The sequence below is a fragment of the Mytilus californianus genome, unplaced genomic scaffold (genome assembly GCF_021869535.1).
Source record: "Mytilus californianus isolate M0D057914Y unplaced genomic scaffold, xbMytCali1.0.p SCAF_3, whole genome shotgun sequence".
NCBI classification, from domain to species: domain Eukaryota; kingdom Metazoa; phylum Mollusca; class Bivalvia; order Mytilida; family Mytilidae; genus Mytilus; species Mytilus californianus.
The window spans coordinates 60,897,130-60,918,054 of record NW_026262679.1 but is presented as its reverse complement, the minus strand read 5'-3'; the positions used below and the strand labels follow the sequence as shown (position 1 = coordinate 60,918,054).

The 20,925-nt window shown below is 32.5% G+C and overlaps 1 protein-coding gene across 1 annotated transcript; it reads left to right on the top strand.

The window, feature by feature from the left end:
* The first annotated feature begins 17,797 nt into the window (after positions 1-17,797).
* Positions 17,798-20,532, top strand: LOC127733544 (leucine-rich repeat-containing protein 15-like). Its single transcript, XM_052242891.1, has 3 exons — positions 17,798-17,810; positions 18,638-19,293; positions 19,728-20,532. Exons 1-3 carry the CDS (start codon positions 17,798-17,800, stop codon positions 19,923-19,925), a joined length of 867 nt encoding a protein of 288 aa, XP_052098851.1. The 3' UTR covers positions 19,926-20,532.
* Positions 20,533-20,925: the final 393 nt, after the last annotated feature.

Here is a 20,925-nt window from a genome sequence, read left to right as displayed (position 1 = left end):
GCATGCGTAATTGTAACGGTTATCGGAAGAAGACCAACTTGTTGTTTAGTTTTATTTAATGTTATCTTAATATGTATTTTCCCCCTGTTTTTTTACTTTTATGTAACAGTTTTTGGGAAACACTTATTTAAACTTTATTTCTTTTTAATTTCAGCTGAAGACCATATACATGATTAGCAAAAAGCAATGGAAACAAAAAACGTGATGGAATACAATTCGAATTTGAAGAAGAATTTTACCAGCAAGGTAAATCACATTTGATAATCGTAAAGTCAAACGGAATTTATTTTGAATTAATTAAATATATTTATATTCATTTCCTTCTCGTAGTTACATGCAAGATATAATTATATGATTGTTTCACTTTGTACATCTTTCAGGTTGAACCAAAGCAATGGATGTCTCATCAATACTGACGAAAAATTAATTTATAGAAAATAATTTACAGCAAAACAACAAACTATAAACTACAAAGATCTTTAAGAAGCATATTTATAGTCATCATTTTAAGATAAAATACGCATAATGATTTTGGTCATTGTTGCATTATTAATAAAAGTGCAACCAATTATTGTACATATACTAAACTATTGGATCGTTTATTTATTTTGATACTTTGTAAAAGTAAAAAATTGTAAAATGTACTGCAAAATACAGTGTCATAATTTTTTTGCGATTGATTGTTGATAATAAATTTATCTATTGTAGGATTTATGGAATCAAGTTTAACACTTCACAATGAATTTTTAGAATTATCATTCTGGAGCTTTCAACCGATTGAGGGAGAACCTTTAATTAACATCGCAGATTTAGACACATGGGAAATGTCATCTAAAGAAATAAATGCAAATGACTCGCCTAAACAAAAAATGGCTTTGAAATGGTTTGGGTCACTGTGTAATTGTAACGATTATCGAAAAAAGACTAACTTGTTTTTTATTCTGATTTAATCTTGTTATGTTAATGTGGTAATTTTTTTCCTGTATCTTATTTTATGTTACATTAAATGTTAAAATTTTTTTAGTTTATTTTTAAAATTCAATTTACATTTCGAAACAGTAAAGTTTCTGGTACGATTAATCTCACAAGAATGTGTAGTTATATATGTGCACATCTGAAGTCGGTACAAGCCTTGGTTCAGTGAATAATGAAATTAAAAAATGAAATGAATTTTATATCCGAAAACTAGCATAGCACCGATGTGTTGTCAGTGTAAGGATTTCCTGCTTGTATAGTCTCAGTCTACATGCAATTCAATATGCATACACTTTACAAGGGTCAAAACCACAGGAGTTTGTCTAAAAGTCAGATATTTTGCCCGTAATAGTCTACGTGCAATTCTAACATTAATTAATTTTTCCAAATATCCAACACTCACGTTCGATAGTAGGAATGCACAATTTCGTTTTTAAAAGTGCACTTGGACGAAACGATTCGTTGATGGATGGGCGTTATTTTCGTGTGTTCATTCAACATACCAACGACGCCCATATCTTAATAAAATTCACTCAAATATGAAATTTGTCTTCAAGATCACATTTCTTGACACTTATACACACTTGAAGGACAGAATCATATTTACGGATCTGTATTGCATACCAACAGACAAGCGTTAATATCTTTCTATCCCCTGATTTGTCATCCATTCACAACACTGCACCAAGAGCATTCCCTACAGCCAGGCCATTGGAAAAAGCTGATTTGCCCCGCCTATGATACCGTGAAAAAGCGATTACAAGAACGTAGCGGTCACCTTAAAAAATCGGGGCTACAGAAGAAAAGACTTTTATAGAGTTTTCTCTCGAGCTAACAACATCAGCCGAGATGAACTTTTACAATATAAATAGAAAAAGGTCAACAAAAAAGTTCCGTTTGTGCTGACTTACCATCCCAAGTTTGACAAATTACCACAAACTGTATCAGCGAAAATAGGGAAGAAGGCGAAACACATCCTATGCTATCCAATATCTTCCCTAAGCCATCCATACAGGCTTTCCGTAGGCACAAAAGCCTTAAGACTAGCTAGTGAGAGCTGATTTATCCTCTAAACCAAGCTCTTGCAAGGGTATTGGGAACGAAGTCCGACTTGAAAGCAATTACTGAATACCCAAACTTTTAAAAGTCAATCCACTGGTACGATAATACACCATATTTTGAAATGTTACTTGCAAGACTACAAATACCGTGTACTATTTGTAGTATCATTCACAGTGTAAATGAGGTAACCAATTTGTTTGCGAGTCAGAATAGCCATTTAACTAACGTATGAACGGCCATCACAGTGACTTTGAATGTAAGCCAGACCTTCCTTTCAGTCGACATTTGAGATCCCTTGGCCATACCAAGATAGATTTCAACACCCATTGAGAAGAACACTGCTTGTTCTAGGGAGGGGACAATCAATCCGAAAAGATTTTTGATAATAAAAACACGTAGGTACCAAATGTAATCTATGAAAAGGTGCAGTTCAAATCGCGCAGTGCTAACCACCGCACAGAATATGTTAGTTTTATTTTGAATGCATACATACGTAGCCACTGTTGTAAATGTTATATTTTCGTGTAGATTTACTTTGAAATTTTAGACTTATGCAAACGTTGTTCGGTTTTTAATTTGTATAACGTTCAAGATTGATTTAAAAAGTAAAATTACAAAAATACATAACTCCAAGGAAAATTCAAAACAGAAAGTTCGTTTTCAAATCACAAAATCAACAACTCAAACACATTAAACGAATGGAAAACAAATGTCATAATCCTGACCTGGTACAAGCATTTCTTTATGTAAAAAATGTTGGATTAAACCTGGTTTTATAGCAAGCTAAACCTCTCACACGTATGACAGTCTATAGAATTCATATTATATGTGACAGCAAAACAAACAGACATTCTAGGTAAAAATGACAAAAATTGAGGTACAGCAGTCAACATTGCGTTATAATCCTAATCACTACAAAAACAAATAACTATTTCAACAAAGAAAAACAAAATGGCATATAGACACTCTATAGACAAAGTACATGTACATAAGCAATAATGAAAGACAAGAATACAGAAATGACCATAGCACAATAACACAATGGCGGGATGTATTAATACCTAGCCACGCCAAAAGTATATACAAAATATGGACTAATTGTTAATTTTCCCTTTTTGGATGGTGATGTTCCTTTGGCACCATCTTACGGTGTTTATATTTCACAACTCGTTCGCTATGCCCGTGTCTGTTGTGACGTTTTTGATTTTAACGAACGTAATCTATGTATTACTGTTGAATTATTAAGCCAGGGATTTCGTTACCACAAATTTCTTAAAACCTTTACTAAATTCTTCCACAGATATAAAGATTTGGTTTTGAAGTTTGGTTGTACCTGTAGAAAACTTATTTCAAACGGGATTGCACATCCTCATTTTACGGCAATATTGTTTACCGTGCCCGGAAATTTTGAAACGATCCTGCTAAACATAGTAAATATTTTTTTCAAATTCTCCCCTTTAACTAATTTTCTGTGTTCTGCTAGCTAAAACGAATAAAATGGCCTTTTATTTTTGAAAATTGGTTGAGTAATGAATATTTTATGAAGGTTAGCAGTTGACACTGAAACGCGACAAAAACTGATTTAAAGAAAGGTGCCAAGTCAAAGTGTAAAATCTTGTTTCTACCTCAATTTTTGGCAAAATCTTAAAAACTATACCTCTTTTGTCAGTTTTTTAATGTTGAAAATCTTTATAAAACCTCTGATGATGCAAAATTGTACAAAATTTAACAATTTCAAGCATGAAAATGTTAATCTTTATGTTTAATGTATACCAAAGACTTGATTAAAACACTTGGTAATGGGGAATCAATTTCTTACAGCTGAATCAACTATACATTTAATATATGTCAAAATGTAACATGAAATCTTGATAAAAATAATAATTTGATATATTCGCAAGAAAAAATACAAAACATTCAATACTTAGGCTACTACATACTGCGCAATCCTTCAGAAGCAAGGGTTAAGCAAATAGAGTACAATTATAAGCCTTGTGTCAAAATGTCTAATTTTGGTTGCTAAGGACTGTAAACAATAAAATTGACATGTATTGTCATTCTTAAACACTTAATCCCATCAGAAGTTGATTTAGAATCTAAATATCAATAGATTTGTGGTATGAAAAGTCTTAAATTGTACAATTCTGAGCTTGGTAAGTATGCCATAAGGTAGCAATAAACAGTTAGGAAAAAATATTAAAATTTTCCCTCATAAATTTTACCATCCCCTTTTCATTGCCTTCTTGCAATATTAAGCTCACTGTTTGTGTCATATATGTGCATATGTATGTAATCAGAATCTTCCATAGATTTCATATCCAGTATATGAAATGGTAAAATATAATTTCTCCTTGGTGTATCCATGGCAACAATCTGCATTTTTTTGTTATAAAATATGGCAAAAAGGGGGGAAAAGATGTCACATATTTCCCCAAAATTTGACCAAAAGTAGAATTTCACTCGCTTCAGGTAATACCTTTTCTGAAACTGTTTACATATATCTTTCAATAAATCCAATGAAAATCATATGTCTTTCGTCTCATTTTTTTGTAAAATTGCGTCAAAAACTTCGTGTAGAAAAAAAGTGTTTGTAAACATTACATTAATTTCTGGACCGATGACCGGTCTAGCTATGAAAATACGGAGAGTCAAACAGAAAATAGCCCATAAAACATGTAAAAAATAATCTTGATGTTCTTATAAACCACCTTTGAAGGCTTAATTAGTACTCAGCTGTCTAAAAATGAATTTTATTACACAATAACTTTCATATTTGAAAAATCCACCGGGGCAAAAATGCGAAACCAAACTCCTAACTGTGTATTGCTACCTTAATAGTAAATATTTTTTTCAAACTCTCCCCTTTAACTAATTTTCTGTGTTCTGCTAGCTAAAACGAATAAAATGGCCTTTTATTTTTGAAAATTGGTTGAGTAATGAATATTTTATGAAGGTTAGCAGTTGACACTGAAACGCGACAAAAACTGATTTAAAGAAAGGTGCCAAGTCAAAGTGTAAAATCTTGTTTCTACCTCAATTTTTGGCAAAATCTTAAAAACTATACCTCTTTTGTCAGTTTTTTAATGTTGAAAATCTTTATAAAACCTCTGATGATGCAATATGTACAAAATTTAACAATTTCAAGCATGAAAATGTTAATCTTTATGTTTAATGTATACCAAAGACTTGATTAAAACACTTGGTAATGGGGAATCAATTTCTTACAGCTGAATCAACTATACATTTAATATATGTCAAAATGTAACATGAAATCTTGATAAAAATAATAATTTGATATATTCGTAAGAAAAAATACAAAACATTCAATACTTAGGCTACTACATACTGCGCAATCCTTCAGAAGCAAGGGTTAAGCAAATAGAGTACAATTATAAGCCTTGTGTCAAAATGTCTAATTTTGGTTGCTAAGGACTGTAAACAATAAAATTGACATGTATTGGCATTCTTAAACACTTAATCCCATCAGAAGTTGATTTAGAATCTAAATATCAATAGATTTGTGGTATGAAAAGTCTTAAATTGTACAATTCTGAGCTTGGTAAGTATGCCATAAGGTAGCAATAAACAGTTAGGAAAAAATATTAAAATTTTCCCTCATAAATTTTACCATCCCCTTTTCATTGCCTTCTTGCAATATTAAGCTCACTGTTTGTGTCATATATGTGCATATGTATGTAATCAGAATCTTCCATAGATTTCATATCCAGTATATGAAATGGTAAAATATAATTTCTCCTTGGTGTATCCATGGCAACAATCTGCATTTTTTTGTTATAAAATATGGCAAAAAGGGGGGAAAAGATGTCACATATTTCCCCAAAATTTGACCAAAAGTAGAATTTCAATCGCTTCAAGTAATACCTTTTCTGAAACTGTTTACATATATCTTTCAATAAATCCAATGAAAATCATATGTCTTTCGTCTCATTTTTTTGTAAAATTGCGTCAAAAACTTCGTGTAGAAAAAAAGTGTTTGTAAACATTACATTAATTTCTGGACCGATGACCGGTCTAGCTATGAAAATACGGAGAGTCAAACAGAAAATAGCCCATAAAACATGTAAAAAATAATCTTGATGTTCTTATAAACCACCTTTCAAGGCTAAATTAGTACTCAGCTGTCTAAAAATGAATTTTATTACACAATAACTTTCATATTTGAAAAATCCACCGGGGCCAAAATGCGAAACCAAACTCCTAACTGTGTATTGCTACCATAAAGAAACTTATTCTAAAAGGTTACCAATTCAACACTGTAATTAGATCATTAAATATTGTATATTGGTACTGATATTGATTTTGTTATCAGTAAATTAAAAGCAAACTAAACATTATTGTTATGTACATATACACATTCATGGATCTGCAATCTGTCGATACCTTATCTTGGCATTGCACAAGGTCGTGTTTTTCTCTGACTGTTTATGACGTCTTTACACTAAATCCATTGGATGTTGGATGTGTACGGATTGATAATTTAGTCTTAGATGCATGATTTTTTTATTAGTTGTTAGTGGCTTTGAACTAGCTGTCAGTAGCTGCGAGTACTCTCAGACCTGTACTTAGTGTCTTTTTGTTGTTTGGATGTACAAGTACTCTGCCACGTCCACTTGTAATTGTAGTATTTGTATTTTTATCCATCTGATGAGTTAAGCCTCTTTCAACTGATTTTTATAGTTCGCTCTTATGTTGTACTGTTACACCACTGTCCCAGGTTAGGGGAGGGTTTGGATCCCGCTAACATGTTTAACCCCGCCACATTCTGTGTGTATGTGACTGTCCCAAGTCAGGAGCCTGTAATTCAGTGGTTGTCGTTTGTTTATGTGTTACATATTTGTTTTTCGTTCATTTTTGTACATAAACTAGGCCGTTAGTTTTCTCGTTTAAATTGTTTTACATTGTCATTTCGGGGATTTTATAGCTGACTGTGCGGTATGGGTTTTGCTCATTGTTGAAGGCCGTACGGTGACCTATAGTTGTTAATCTCTGTGTCATTTGGTCTCTTGTGGAGAGTTGTCTCATTGGCAATCATACCACATCTTCTTTTTTATATAAACAGTGAAATTTAAAAATATACAAAGAAAAATAAAAAGAACACTATAACACGTAATTAAGATGATAAACAATGTCAGTACCTAGAATCTATACTTCAAGACCATCATGTATTATTTGTGAAGTTGATACGGAATATATATCAACAAGGTCTTGATATCTTCCGATGACTTTTTTTTAGAAAAAGGACGGTACATAAGTTCTTTGACATAATTCTGGTTCATCAACTTTCTGCTCAGACACTGGTGACGTTTTATAAAGTCTGAGTAGCAGCTGCAAGTTCTTGGATACCGAATGAGTTAGGAAATGTATATCAAATATGCAGGTGTAGATGGTATATTGCTGCTAAGGTGGAGAAAATTTATAATTTCACAAAATTAAAATCATCTTGTTTGTCATAGATTCTGGTACTGAGATGATCATTTAAGTCAAATTCGAGGTATAAGTCTAAAATTTAGGCGGAGGAAGCCGTGTCTGTTGTTTCTTTAAATTTAAACTCAGAAATGATTGATAAAATTTACACCATAATGATGAAGGATATCTGTTATCCGTAATATTTATTGATACTTGTAATCACTGTTTCCTTTTGAAATATTTGTGTTGTTTTGTACATATATAAACGTATAAACATGTGACAATTGTACGGCAGACATTTTCGATCGGATAACCCGTGGTTATGTAGGGAGGACATATTCCGGCATATAATGTACATCACTGCAGAATTGTAAGAACAATATGTTCACCAAGCCAACTGTGTTCAAGTTGTTTAAATTTACTTCTTTTGAATTATTTCTGTATTCAGCATATACTTAATTACATTATGCATTAAAATATACGTAAAATATTTCATTGTAATAATAATCTGGTATTGTTGGGATATCTTAGGTAGTGTTTTATCAATTCATTCAATACGTTTTTAAAACCTGATAAATTGTATAGCCCAAGTCGTCTACTCTTGAAGACTATATTAACATTTGGACCTCTAGACGTGTTTTGGTAATTGATTTGTAGATTTTCAGCATCAATGACGTGAAGCGTTCATGAGTATTGCCATGCATCAATGTAGTTTTTTTTTTGGGGGGGGGGGGGGGGGGGGGGTTATCATAACGATACATTGTGTAAAAGAGTGTTGGTGCGTAAAAGCGTCCAAAAATTAACCACTTTCTAGCTTGCATTGTTCAATTATAGAATACATTATTTTTCTTTTAAAATATTTTATTTGATAGATAATCAGCTTACTGGATCTATGGATTTTTTTTTGTTGAGGTGGAAAAAAGACTATAGTTCTTAAAAATACAATTAAATAGTTTTGTGATATAAAACATCATAAGATACAAAATTCATTTTGTGTATACAGAAACCAGTAATGTTGTCTATAGCCAAGTTCAGGGCAAACGATGATTATAAAATAAAAATATACGATACTGGAATGATTTTGATAAACTATGAGACAGACAAAACCTAAGACATTCTCCTTTAAATTTCGGAATCTTTAAAAAAATTAATTTAAAAGGATGATCAAAGAAGGATTTTTTATTCTTATTGACCCGTTATATAGTTGTACTATAGTACTCAAACTTTATTTAACTAAACTTTGTCTTTGCCGTTCTTAATAAATGTAAGGTAACAATCTACTATGAAATTGCATATAATTAATACAAACAGAGCAGTTAGTTTGTGTAAGATTTGTTATGGCTAAAGGAATTTTGGAATTTTGAGTAACAAAAGCTGAAAATTACAAGCTGTAAACAGTAAAATAAAATTCAAATCAGCCAAAATGTGTATATATCCCTTACCTCGGTAACTACCGTGCCCTCCGTAATTCCGCCAATGAATTGTTCCTCCATTTATCCATTTAAGTCTGAAAACACGACATTGACAAAATAATTGATTTCATTCTGCTTTGACACGGGTTTTCACATCTTTTATTCCTCTAAATCTCAAGCTTTTTGAAAATGAAAGATTGAAAAGAATTATCATAGTATTTTTTGTAAGTGTAAAAAATCGCACAAAAACTACTTATCGTTTGAATCTTCATGGTTCTTTAAGATTTAAAGAAGAAAAATTAAAAATTGATATATTTCAAGATGTTCATTACATACCAAGCTGTTTTGTATCACTTCAATTAAATGTAATGATACCGTAGAATTCATAGTGAGGTTTATTTGGCACAGTGATATAAGATGACTTTTTCGAAATTTCTATTAAACGTAAATCTGATTATTTATGCAATGATTGATCATTCAATGACCACATCTTTCAGCTTATCAAGGTTTGTATTAGGTTTTGAATTTTCAAATATTTAGGCCCTGAGCATCACTGAAGAGACAAATTGTCGAGATGCGCATCTGGTGCAGTAAAATTGGTACTGTTTATATTGATACCACTAGGGCAAAACCTATGCTGGTAGACTGTTAGTGTTAGTGCCCGAGGGTATCACCATCCCAGTAGCTAGTACTTCGGTAATGACATGAAAATACGGATATTGTTTTTATTGAAATTTTCTGTTATAAAATTTTAGAAAACATTTTAAATTAATGAATATATCTCCCGAATCCACAGCGCTTTATTCATTGTCTGGTTTTGGCTATACTTTAGGTCTTTTTTGGTTGATCAGCTCTTAAAAGTTTGTATTAGGTTCTGGATTTTCAAATATTTTGACCTCGAACATCACTGAAGAGATATTAATTGTCGTAATGCATTCTTGTGCAGTAAAATTGGTACCGTTAATAATATTTCACTAACATTACACAGAGCAACAATCCATTCTAAAAACCTTTCTTTCAAACGATTTAGACCCCCTTTTAGAAGACCAACCTGTATTCATCATTTCGTATGCTTTTACCTCGCATATTATTTTCAACCCTATAAAAGGTGCTACCCAAACTCATCTTAGACAAATTAAAAGATTTTGCTTCCTGATTGCACATTTTTAAATTTCCGAGTTAAAAATAATCAAATTTGTCGCCTTGTAAGTTGTAACCTTAACGAAGTCAACAAAATTTTCTACCAAATACGATAGTAAATAAAGACAACAGTAGTATACCGCTGTTCAAAAGTCATAAATCGATTGAGAGAAAACTAAATCCGAGGGAAACACATCAACTATAAGAGGAACACAACGAAATAACAGAACACAATGCAACATTCATATAAACGAACTGTTAAATAACAACTGCCATATTCCTGACTTGGTACAGGACATTTTAAGAAAAAATGGTGGGTTGAACCTGGTTTTGTGGCTAGCCAAACCTTCGCGCTTTATGACAATGTTAAATATAGCGCTAAAATGACAACATTACACGACGGGAACAGAGTACAAATAAATGCAAAAACACCAAAGACAGAGATATACATAAATAAATAATATAATAGTACATTTCGACATGTTAACCACAGAATAACAACGAATAACTAAAATGATTTAGGACAGTACACAAAAACAGCTTAATAGAATAACGAAGTGTGTGTCTGTAACACGAATGGATAAACGCCGCAAAAGGTAACGTCACAGGTAAATTTCTAAAAATTGGATATAAATTAAGATTAGGTTTCTTATTATTTTATTTGATGTATTTTATAACAATTACAAGAATAATAATATAGAATTGTGTAAGTAATAGTGCAACTAACTATGTCGGCCTTTCTTCCAAATCAAACTGTGTAAAACAAATACATCCTGTGCACATAGTTGCTTTAAACTAAAATCATACAAATGAACTGGGTGATTAATTATCTTTACTTTTACATACGAATAAAAGATAGAATCACAACTACAAACGATTAGACACAAAACAATATCCGATCAGAATTACAAATAAAACTTCGTAGCCAAATACATGAACGCCGAGACACGTCTTATAGCAATGTGAATTAACACTCAGTAAAACAGTCATATTCGGGAATAGGTCACTTTCGGTACTCAAAATACCAGACGACGTAAATGGTAAACCATACTCTAAGACGTGGAAAACATGTCCTTTGTTGGTTTAGACACAGACAAATCGTATGGATCAACCAATTCGTGATGGTGTCCATAAAATTTACGGAGTGTCATTTTTAATCTTTCCTCCTTATAACTTTGTTGGAGCAGTTTCTGCGTAAGGAGCACACTCCTGTATATGAAGTCCGTATAGTGGGCACGAGCATAACGTATCAACTGAGATATGCAAACACCAAAAAAAGGTTCAAAATACCGAGAGGTTATATCGGAAACGCAACTTCAAATTCTAGAGGTCTTTGTCAAGAAAAGAAGTAACAACGCTTTCAGAATGAATTAAAGTTGTTAGGTCATTGATACACATCATAAATAAAAAGCGTAATGCTTCTATGCTATTCATGTATCTATCTTAAAATACCTAAACGTTTCTAGAAACCTGTTATATCGCCATACATATATGTTGTTCCCAGAGTCAAATCCATAATACAATATTATTTTTGTGTGAAATGCAGATTGCTTACGGAATAAAAACTTTCAGTGGTGCAAAACACGCCCTATAACCGACAGACTGTACGGGGGATCCAATCGGTAACACAGGTACAGATCCAAAGGATGTTAATTGGTGTGTATGCAAATATAAAATTCCATTTCTCTTGTCTATAATAATTTTTTAAATATTGTAATAGATGCCGTCCGCGACGAAGGTGGGGAAATTTGGACTACCACTCGACAAAAGGGTAAATTGGAACACAAATTTTGCCTTGCCACATTCCACATATTGACTCATCAAAGAGTTGTTGCCAGGGCTCTTAACGTACAGAGAGCGTGACACTGTCTTTACACGAACATCAAATTAAACGTCTCCATTCTGACCGGACGTGGCTGCGTATTTGTACATCCTTAGCAGCCACACTGACGACCCACTTTGGCAAAGGGGTTTACTACTTGTCGGTTTTACTACTAGTCGGAAGAAGACCTGAGTGACCATATTTCTATTCCCCAGTCACTCTGGGGGCGTTTTCATAAATGAATTTATGACTTATTAACAAAAATAATGCATCATTGAATTCAGTTGAGGGTTTACTTGTTTTTTGAAAATTTCATCGTCTTTAATAACATTTAATATTGCTCATATATCATAGTATGTTTTAAGATGTAGTTTCCAGAATAAACGACGGAGACATGAAGACAAACATATAGAAGAGTTCATCTGTTTTAGAAGAAAATGAAAAAATCATAGATACCAGAATTTAAATTGTGTACGGCAGATGCGCGTTTCGTCTACAAAAGACTCATAAGTGACGATCGAATCTAAAAAGTTAAAAAGGCCAAATATAGTACGAAGTTGAAGAGCATTGAGGACCAAAATTTCAGAAAACCAGGAACATTCATAGACATTTTCACATCTAAAAAGTGAAGGACCGCTGATTTTATTTTCCATTACAATAGTTTGAACGTTCCTGTCTGAAAATCTTCTTTAGTAGCTATGGGCAGAAAGACACGACAGAACATAGTTTGTTTGGTTGATAATTGACAACTGATTCAAACTCACAACTGAGGTTAACTGAGTAAAACGTTTTTGATATTGAAGCTCTAGGTAGTATGATTTGGTTCAATCCACCATTTTCTACATAAAAAAATGCCGGTACCAAGTCAGGAATATGACAGTTGTTGTCCATTCGTTTGATGTGTTTGTGCGTTTGATTTTGCCATTTGATTAGGGGTTCCGTTTTGTGTTTTTGTGATTTAACTTTTTGCTAACAAAATACAGATTTGTGTCCCAAAAACGATACCCTTAAAAACTTGGTTGGTAAAAACTGATTCTGTTTCCAAAAATCCTTTCTACTGTTGCTGAAAAGTTAAAACTTTTCATTACAACGTGCATATTTCTATGACAATTTTCTCATTGTGAAGAAGCGTCTGAAAATATTTTCTTGATTTACCTCTAAACAAAATGGCTACTTAACAAAACCACTCATTGATTAGGTAATGTTGCTTTTGAAACAGCTAAAGCTCAAACTGATGGTCAAATGGTGTTCGAATTCATTGAAATTGACAATTAGGTTAAGTACCAGTTTGCATTACGAAAGTAAACGTGTTGCCGTGGTAAATGAACCATCAACTGTTATATCTAATAAACCACTCAAAACCAATTGGAAGAGCTTCACCAACCAACCTGACCATCCACAGCTTGTCATCCATAAAAACACAGACAAGTACAAATAATATACAGCATAAAAAAATTATAACACAGTATAAATTTCATGCTTTCGAAGCGTTTTTTTTGGATTTGCCTTCATCAGGAACGCTCAAAGCCGAATATTTGACAGCAAAGGATGTATAAGAACCTTAATAGTGGACGAGCTATAAAACCAAAAAGGACATAAAAAAAAATCCAAATCCATCTAAGGCTAACTGTGCCTGAGGTAGTTGAAACCTTCGTCTCTTTATGATTTCAAAATTGACAGACGGACAATTTCAGAAAGGTTTGTTATACATCATGTCATTACCAAAGTACTGACTACTGAGCTGATGATACCATTGGGGACTGATAGTCCACCAGCAGAGGTATCGACCCTGTGCTGTAAGTAATGAAAACAAATTTTTTTTTAATTTCGTGCGTCCGAAACGCTCTTTTGGATTTACCTTCATCAGGAACAATCAAAGCCAAATATTTAAAAAAATTAGCAAAATCCATTTAAGGCCAACTTTGCCTGAGTCAGTTTTTTTATAATTTAAAAATTGATAAACGGACAATTTCTCCATGGAGTTCGGTATTTTTGTTATTTTTTGTCAGAAAGGTTTGTTATAAATCATGTCAGTACCAAGTTACTAACTACTGAGCTGATGATAAACACGCCAACTAACCTATCATTAAATTGTCATCTTGTTCCAAGCCTACAGAGGCTTAAAAAGGGTTCAAAACAAGTTTTATTTATACAGTTCTTTGGAATAAACTCATATTGTGATTGAGGAGAGGACGGGCGGAAGGGAGAAACACACAATGACTGACTGACCAGTGTGGTGGTGTTCAATGCCCTACACAGGTATATATAGGATTGAGTTCCTGTGTGTGGCGTTAAATACCGCTATCAGTCAGTCCGGGTATGTTTTCCCTTTCTGATACCCCTTTGAGATTTTCTTTGAAATTTTTTGATCACGTTCTCGCTCTCTTTCCACCCTTAATCCGTTTTTTTTTAATTAAGTTTTAAAGAAGATTTCAAATAACCTTTTATGCGTATTAGTTAACTAGTGAAGTATTCAAAACATTAAAGAAAACAAAGATACTTTGCATTATAGTCGTGTTATTGTTTGCAATTACCTATCCGTACATTGGCAAAACTAATTTCACGAGCATACACACTCCTCATACTTTAGAACCATTAATAACCTTTTCCCTAATGAACTACATATAACATTTTTATCATTGAAAAACAAATAATAGATATTCTCAATTGACCCTTAGTTGTTTTGCCTTACATGGCTTTACCACTTTTTTGATAAAAGTTTCCCGAGTGGAACAACCTGGTCACAATCTTACTTAGTGACCTAGGTATCGACCATCACCAAAGGACATTATTTGCAGAAATGCGTATCTTGTTCAGTAAAATTGATATCGTTTAGTGTTATTATTACCACTTTGTCAACACCTCTGCTGTTTGCCTGTTAGTTCCCGAGGGTATCACCAGTCCAGTAGCTTAGTATTAAGTACTTGCATGAAATACTAAAACTTGCATTGTTAAAATTTAGGAAATCTTATGAATTTTTGTTTTCAGTGAAAATCCAATCACTATTAATTGGAACTGACTGCATCTTTCCGTGCCGAATAGCTCCGTTCCTCATAAGAGACTGATTTTGAAAAGTCATCCCTCGGAAAGTTTTACGGACCTTAAATTATATTCTAAAATAGTCAACCAAATCATGATGGCTCTTGATTTGGTTAACTGTTTTAGAATATATGCGTCACATAATAATGTTCCAATTGTCCTAGCCACAATAATGCTGACCACCATCGTGCTTTATCTAGGTATTCACTTGCCATGCAACTGAACGGGTGACACTACAGCAAGATACATGTAATATAACCCTTCTAAAAAACTTGAACTAGCCCCCGATTTTAATTGGGGTTTCTCAATCTTTAGGGTTCTGTGTTTTGTATTGAAGACTTGTTTTTTCTTTTCAATGTTTTAATTTGGATAATGAAGTAGTTTTGATTCTTTTGATAGGTGATTTATGGTTTTTCATTTGTTTTATTTATTATCAATGTGTCTGTCTTGCAGAGCTCTGATTCCTTATGTGTGTGTTTCGATCTTTTCTACCAGCTCTTCGTCCTCTGTACTAGGTTTGAATTTACCAAGTTTACTGGCCTCAGGCATAGCTTAAGATTTATTTATTGTCAAAACATTCATCTGGAGCAGGAAAATTGGCACCTTTAAATGCTATTTCTGTTCGACTGATGGTTGCCGAGGTTGGTAATTGTAATAATGTTTTGTATATGTTTACAAGGTTAGCGACTCGGGCTCTATGGATGATCTTGTTTATAAAAAATAATTTGTCCCTTCCATAAACGACATATTTGTATCTATGTAGGCAATTTTGTTCTATATGTTCTATAAAGGAAATTTGGATGTATTCCTTCAATTTGTATAAAAGATTAGAACAAAAATACCGAACACCAAGGAAAATCCAAAACGGAAAGTCCTTTATCAAATGGCAGAATCAAAAGCTCAAAACACATCAAACGAATGGAAAACATCTGTCATATTCCTGACTTGGTACAGGCATTTCCTTATGTAGAAAATTTCTTTTGACACTGCATCTTTTCTTTTATTAATATTGTATTCATGTTGTGTCATAGATTAAACTTATTCGTTCAGTGTATGTTTACTTATTTTTGTTAAAATGTCTTTTTGATCGAGTTAAGTCATTTCAATTGATATTTTATAGTGTGTCTTTTTATGTTGTAATGTTACACTACTGTCTCAGGTTAAGGTGAAGGTTGGCGCCTGTTAAAACGTTTAAAACCGCTGCATTTTTATGCACCTGTCCTAAGTCAGGAGCCCATTGTTCAGTGCTTGTCGTTTTATTGGTGTGGTTCATAAGTGTTTCTCGTTTCTCATTTTTTATGTAGATAAGACCGTTGGTTTTCCTGTTTAATGTGTTTTACACTAGTCATTTAGGGGCCCTTTATAGCTTGCTGTTCTTTATGAGCCAAGGCTCCGTGTTGAAGGCCGTATTATGACCTATAATTGTTTACTTTTAATACATTGTGACTTGGATGGAGAGTTGTCTCATTTGCACTCCTACCACATCTTCTTATTTATATAATAGGTAAAAATGTGAAAAATTTGGGTACAGCAGTCAACATTGTGTTATAGTCTTAATCATTATAAAACAAATGCAAGCTCTACACTACAAACTGCTCAGAGTCTGAAAAAGACCATATTTTGTGCTTGACCAGTAAGGTCGAGCACATATTTTACTTGACAAGACTTGACATAATCTCGACAGTACTTAAATGTACTTAACTGTAACTCGACTTTGGTTTCGACTTGACTTAATAAGTCTGATTGAGTACTTGATACTCTTGGTATAGTCTAAATATGGTCTCGACAAATGCTCGACCAGTCTCAACTCATTCTTGACCTTTAAATTTAGTCTAGACTGGTCTTAATCAGCCAACCTAACTCTATAGTATAGTTTTATGAAAAGTATCTGAAAAGCTTATGACTACACTAAAAAAATCATTTGGACATGGTTTGAATAGTCAGATTGTGATGAAAAAAAACCCAACTAAACAAAAGAATCAAAGTACTGATCTTTGAGTACTAGTAGTTATTGAAAGCTAGTTCAAAACAAATAACAACTAATACATGAATTATGTTCTTCCAGTCTAAATTTGCAATCAGTACACATTCAACCGATTTATATTCAGTGAGAAAAGCATGGCAGTATGCATTGTCAAAATACCATTACATAATCATGATACTATCGACAGGATGTAGGACCATACGTTTCACAAATATATAGCAATACCTATTTAATAATAAACAAAACAAAACCAATGGAGTTATCAATAAAAACAATATTCAAAGATCTACTACTGTGTTAATTGATATTCTTTTAGAAAAAGTGTATTACAAATTTTATTAAAACAAATTATACCGTTTTTCATGCAAGTACCAATTTTTTGTTATATGTAAAAAAAAAAATACGAAACAATATAAAGTACGCTAATAATATTTAGATTTTAAACATGTTCATGTTGGGAAATAAAATATGAGGAAATTTGCCTTACCTTTTATAAAAAGAGTTATTGTAGAGAAAAAGACAATTGTGAGTAGTTCAAAAATACATGTACAGACATTCGAGGAAATATGAAAACTATAGATGGGTATGATATTCTTTATCTTAAATAAAATTAATAAGTTACTGTGGATTCGTAATTACTCTTTGCATACTTATTTTCGTGAGTAATTGTCAAATGTTCAACAAACGGAATACCATCCATTGGCTTGTATGTAGATGTGTTGAATTAAACAATGTCGCAAAAAATCCAGTCAAATATTTTTTTCGTGATTCCATAACGATAAATGAATCCGAAGTTTTTTATATATTAAGGTGAATTACATAAAAGTTTATCTTTACTTCCTTGTTTTCTGTAACCATATAAATTTGAAAATGAAAAAAATTATTTCAGATGCTGTTATTTTCACAAGGAAGTAACATTGTTTGCTCTGTATGAGTATGACACATGATGGTACGTAGTTTGCACGAGTTCAATCATGTGAGATGGTTCGGAAGGAAATTGTTTCAATATTTTTCATCTAGCCAACACATTTATTGTTGATGTGATAGTTCAAGAAGACATGGACTATTTACATTTGTATTTTGTTTATTTTATTTGGTACACGTATGTTCAACTAACAGTAGAAAAGAGCGATATACCATGTCTGAAAAAATTCTGCAGCTGTTATAGAAAACATGGACACATTTCGAAATGTTTCGAACAATAACTTAATCAGTTTGGTGATCACCAACAACTCAATAGAAGACTTGACTGCAGATGCATTTAAGGAATTGAATTATCTCAGACATTTAGAAATATCACATGAACGAAAATTAAATATTTTGACCCTAAAAATGTCATTCCGAAGTTTAAACAAACTTCTAATGAGTAATTTGCGTTTTATAAACAATGCTTGGAAAAGTCTTCCAATGGACTTCTTTTCTGATTTTAGAAACTACACTATGAATAAAATATCGTTTATCGGAAATAAATTCAGGAATTTTAATGGTAGTGTACTGTCTTTTTTTTCCAGGATAAATAAGCTTAATATTGATAGAAATGAGATTGTATTCCTAAATGCGCGTGGTTTACACGCAGTTACTGAATTAACTTTATTCGATAATTACATATTTGAGAATCCAGCTTTTTGTGCCGATGAAGCAGGACAGTCTTTAGTACCTAGGTTATCTCGCCGGATCTGACAGATAACGTAATTCGTAAACTGCTTTCGACGTCTTTTAATTGTCTAGATAATCTTAATCATCTTATATTGGACAAAAACCGTCTAATAACTTAAGAAAATAACATTTTTTCTCGTACTGCAAATTTAGAAATACTTTCGATAAATAAGATATGTCATCTGTCAATAATTGAACCGAGGGCATTTGCATGCCCCTCTTTGAAAGAGTTAAAATTTAGTGACAATGGATTTCGTGTTAAGACTGCACTGTTCAAACCCGTACCAAGTCTGCAAAAATTAGATTTATCGAACAATTATATAACAAACAGTCCTGTTATATTTAGGAATCTATTTTCTCCATTGTCAAATTTGATCGTTCTGAATTTGCGAGCAACACACATAAAGAGATTGCCGGAAAGATTATTTCAAAAAATACCTTTTTTAAAAATCCTCAATCTGAAAGGTAATGAAATCGTGACCTGGAACCGAAATGTATTCAAAAATCTTACATCATTAAGGCATCTATATTTGGATGGAAACAACATACAGGTTATTAATGAATCATCGTTTCCGATCCAGTTGTTGTGGTCGCTGGAGAAATTTGATATATCTCAAAATCAATTCTGGTGTACATGTGCACAGAGATGGTTTGTTGATTATTTGCGATCCTCAAATATTTCTAAAATACTGAAGAATTGGCCAATTGGCTACTCGTGCGTATACCCAGACGATAAAAAAAAGCCATCCTCTCGTAGACTATTAGCCCACAGACGCTGAATGCTCAACATGGAGTCCAGTTTTTACAATAGCCATTGTTACTGGTGTATCCCTTTTTATTTCTGCTGTGGTTTTAGTTCTTATATTTAACTGTAATGCAAACATTCGGAACTTTATCTATCTTCTTCGTGTCAACGAATGGAAAAGAAAAGGGTACATTCGTTTTATTTCTTCCGAAAGCTGTGAATACGATTCTTTTGTTATATACTGCGATTCAGATCGGCAATGGGTCCATTTAGATCTCCTTAAACGCCTGGAAGGAATTGGCTTGAAAGTTTGCGTTCACCATCGAGATTTTGATCTTGGGGGACCATCACAGACAACATTACAAAATATATCGGCAAAAGTTGGAAAGTTATTATTGTTATGTCGAATAACTTTACAAAAAGTGAATGGTGTCAATGGGAACTTGACCTGGTACATGAAAGAAGGCGTCGCTATGGGAAAGACTTATTCTTATAATGCACAGTCAAATAGATTCAAGTCACATGACCAATTCTAAGAGGTCTTTACTTGACACAACTCCACATCTGCAATATCAACAAGGGTTAGGCGAAGACTTGTTTTGGTCTGCCATTACGAAAGCTGTTAGGAAACCATTTAAAGATCCACCTATAGCCATTTTGTAGAGTCGAAAACATATTCAGCAACTTTTAAATAGATTTTTCTAAATAGAATCTGATCCGACAGTTGTTATTTTTTTGATTGATTGGTTGATGTTTATCGACTGGAATTCTAACTTGTAATAGTTGAGTTTATAGTATAACCGAGAATTCCAATTTCTGCTATTAGACATTGGAATTCCAATTTGTATTAGGATTCTATATCCAACTGAATTCTAATTTGTTCTGTAACATATATTTAAGAAAGCAAAGCATCTGCAATTTGAGTTAGTATTTTGTTTATTGGACTGCGTTATAAGATCTTTTGGCCTAAACAATCTTCATAAATAGGGCAAATATAATTATTGATTTCGTTGTATTATGGGTCAGTTAGATGATGTTATTTGTTATGAATATAACATCCTTGATAATTTAATATATACGGATTGGGGTCATTTCGACAAAGAAATTTGTATTTCTATCGTAAACATGTACATTATTTAGAATTTTCTCATACACCGTTTTATTTCTGGTAGAGTGCAGCTATTTAAACGGGAGTCCATGTATATATATATAGTTTCTATGTAAAAAGTGTTTGCTTATTCATAATAAAATCTTTTATAAAAGTTGCTTATTTCATGTATTAATCAATTAAATGTTCACATTGTCTGGCATACATGAAAAAATAATTGATTTTTGAAGGGACTAATTGCGTAAGTACATGATTTTAATATACAATTTGAAACAAAAATGCATTGGCAGTGTACGTGACCAAAAATGTAATTACAGTAATGTATAATTTTTAAAGACAGCTGAAAAAAAAAATCTGTAACAACATAGAAATTTCTGCAACTCAAACCATTGTTCTTTCATGTCAATTAATGAACAAATTATAAAAAAAAGTGTCAACAATCATCATTAAAATTCATTTTTAATTGTTGTAATAACATTCTATTAGAGATGATACTTTGGTTATATGTTTATGTACAGCCGTTGTTGCCAATGTAATCCTGTTTATCGGGAAAAG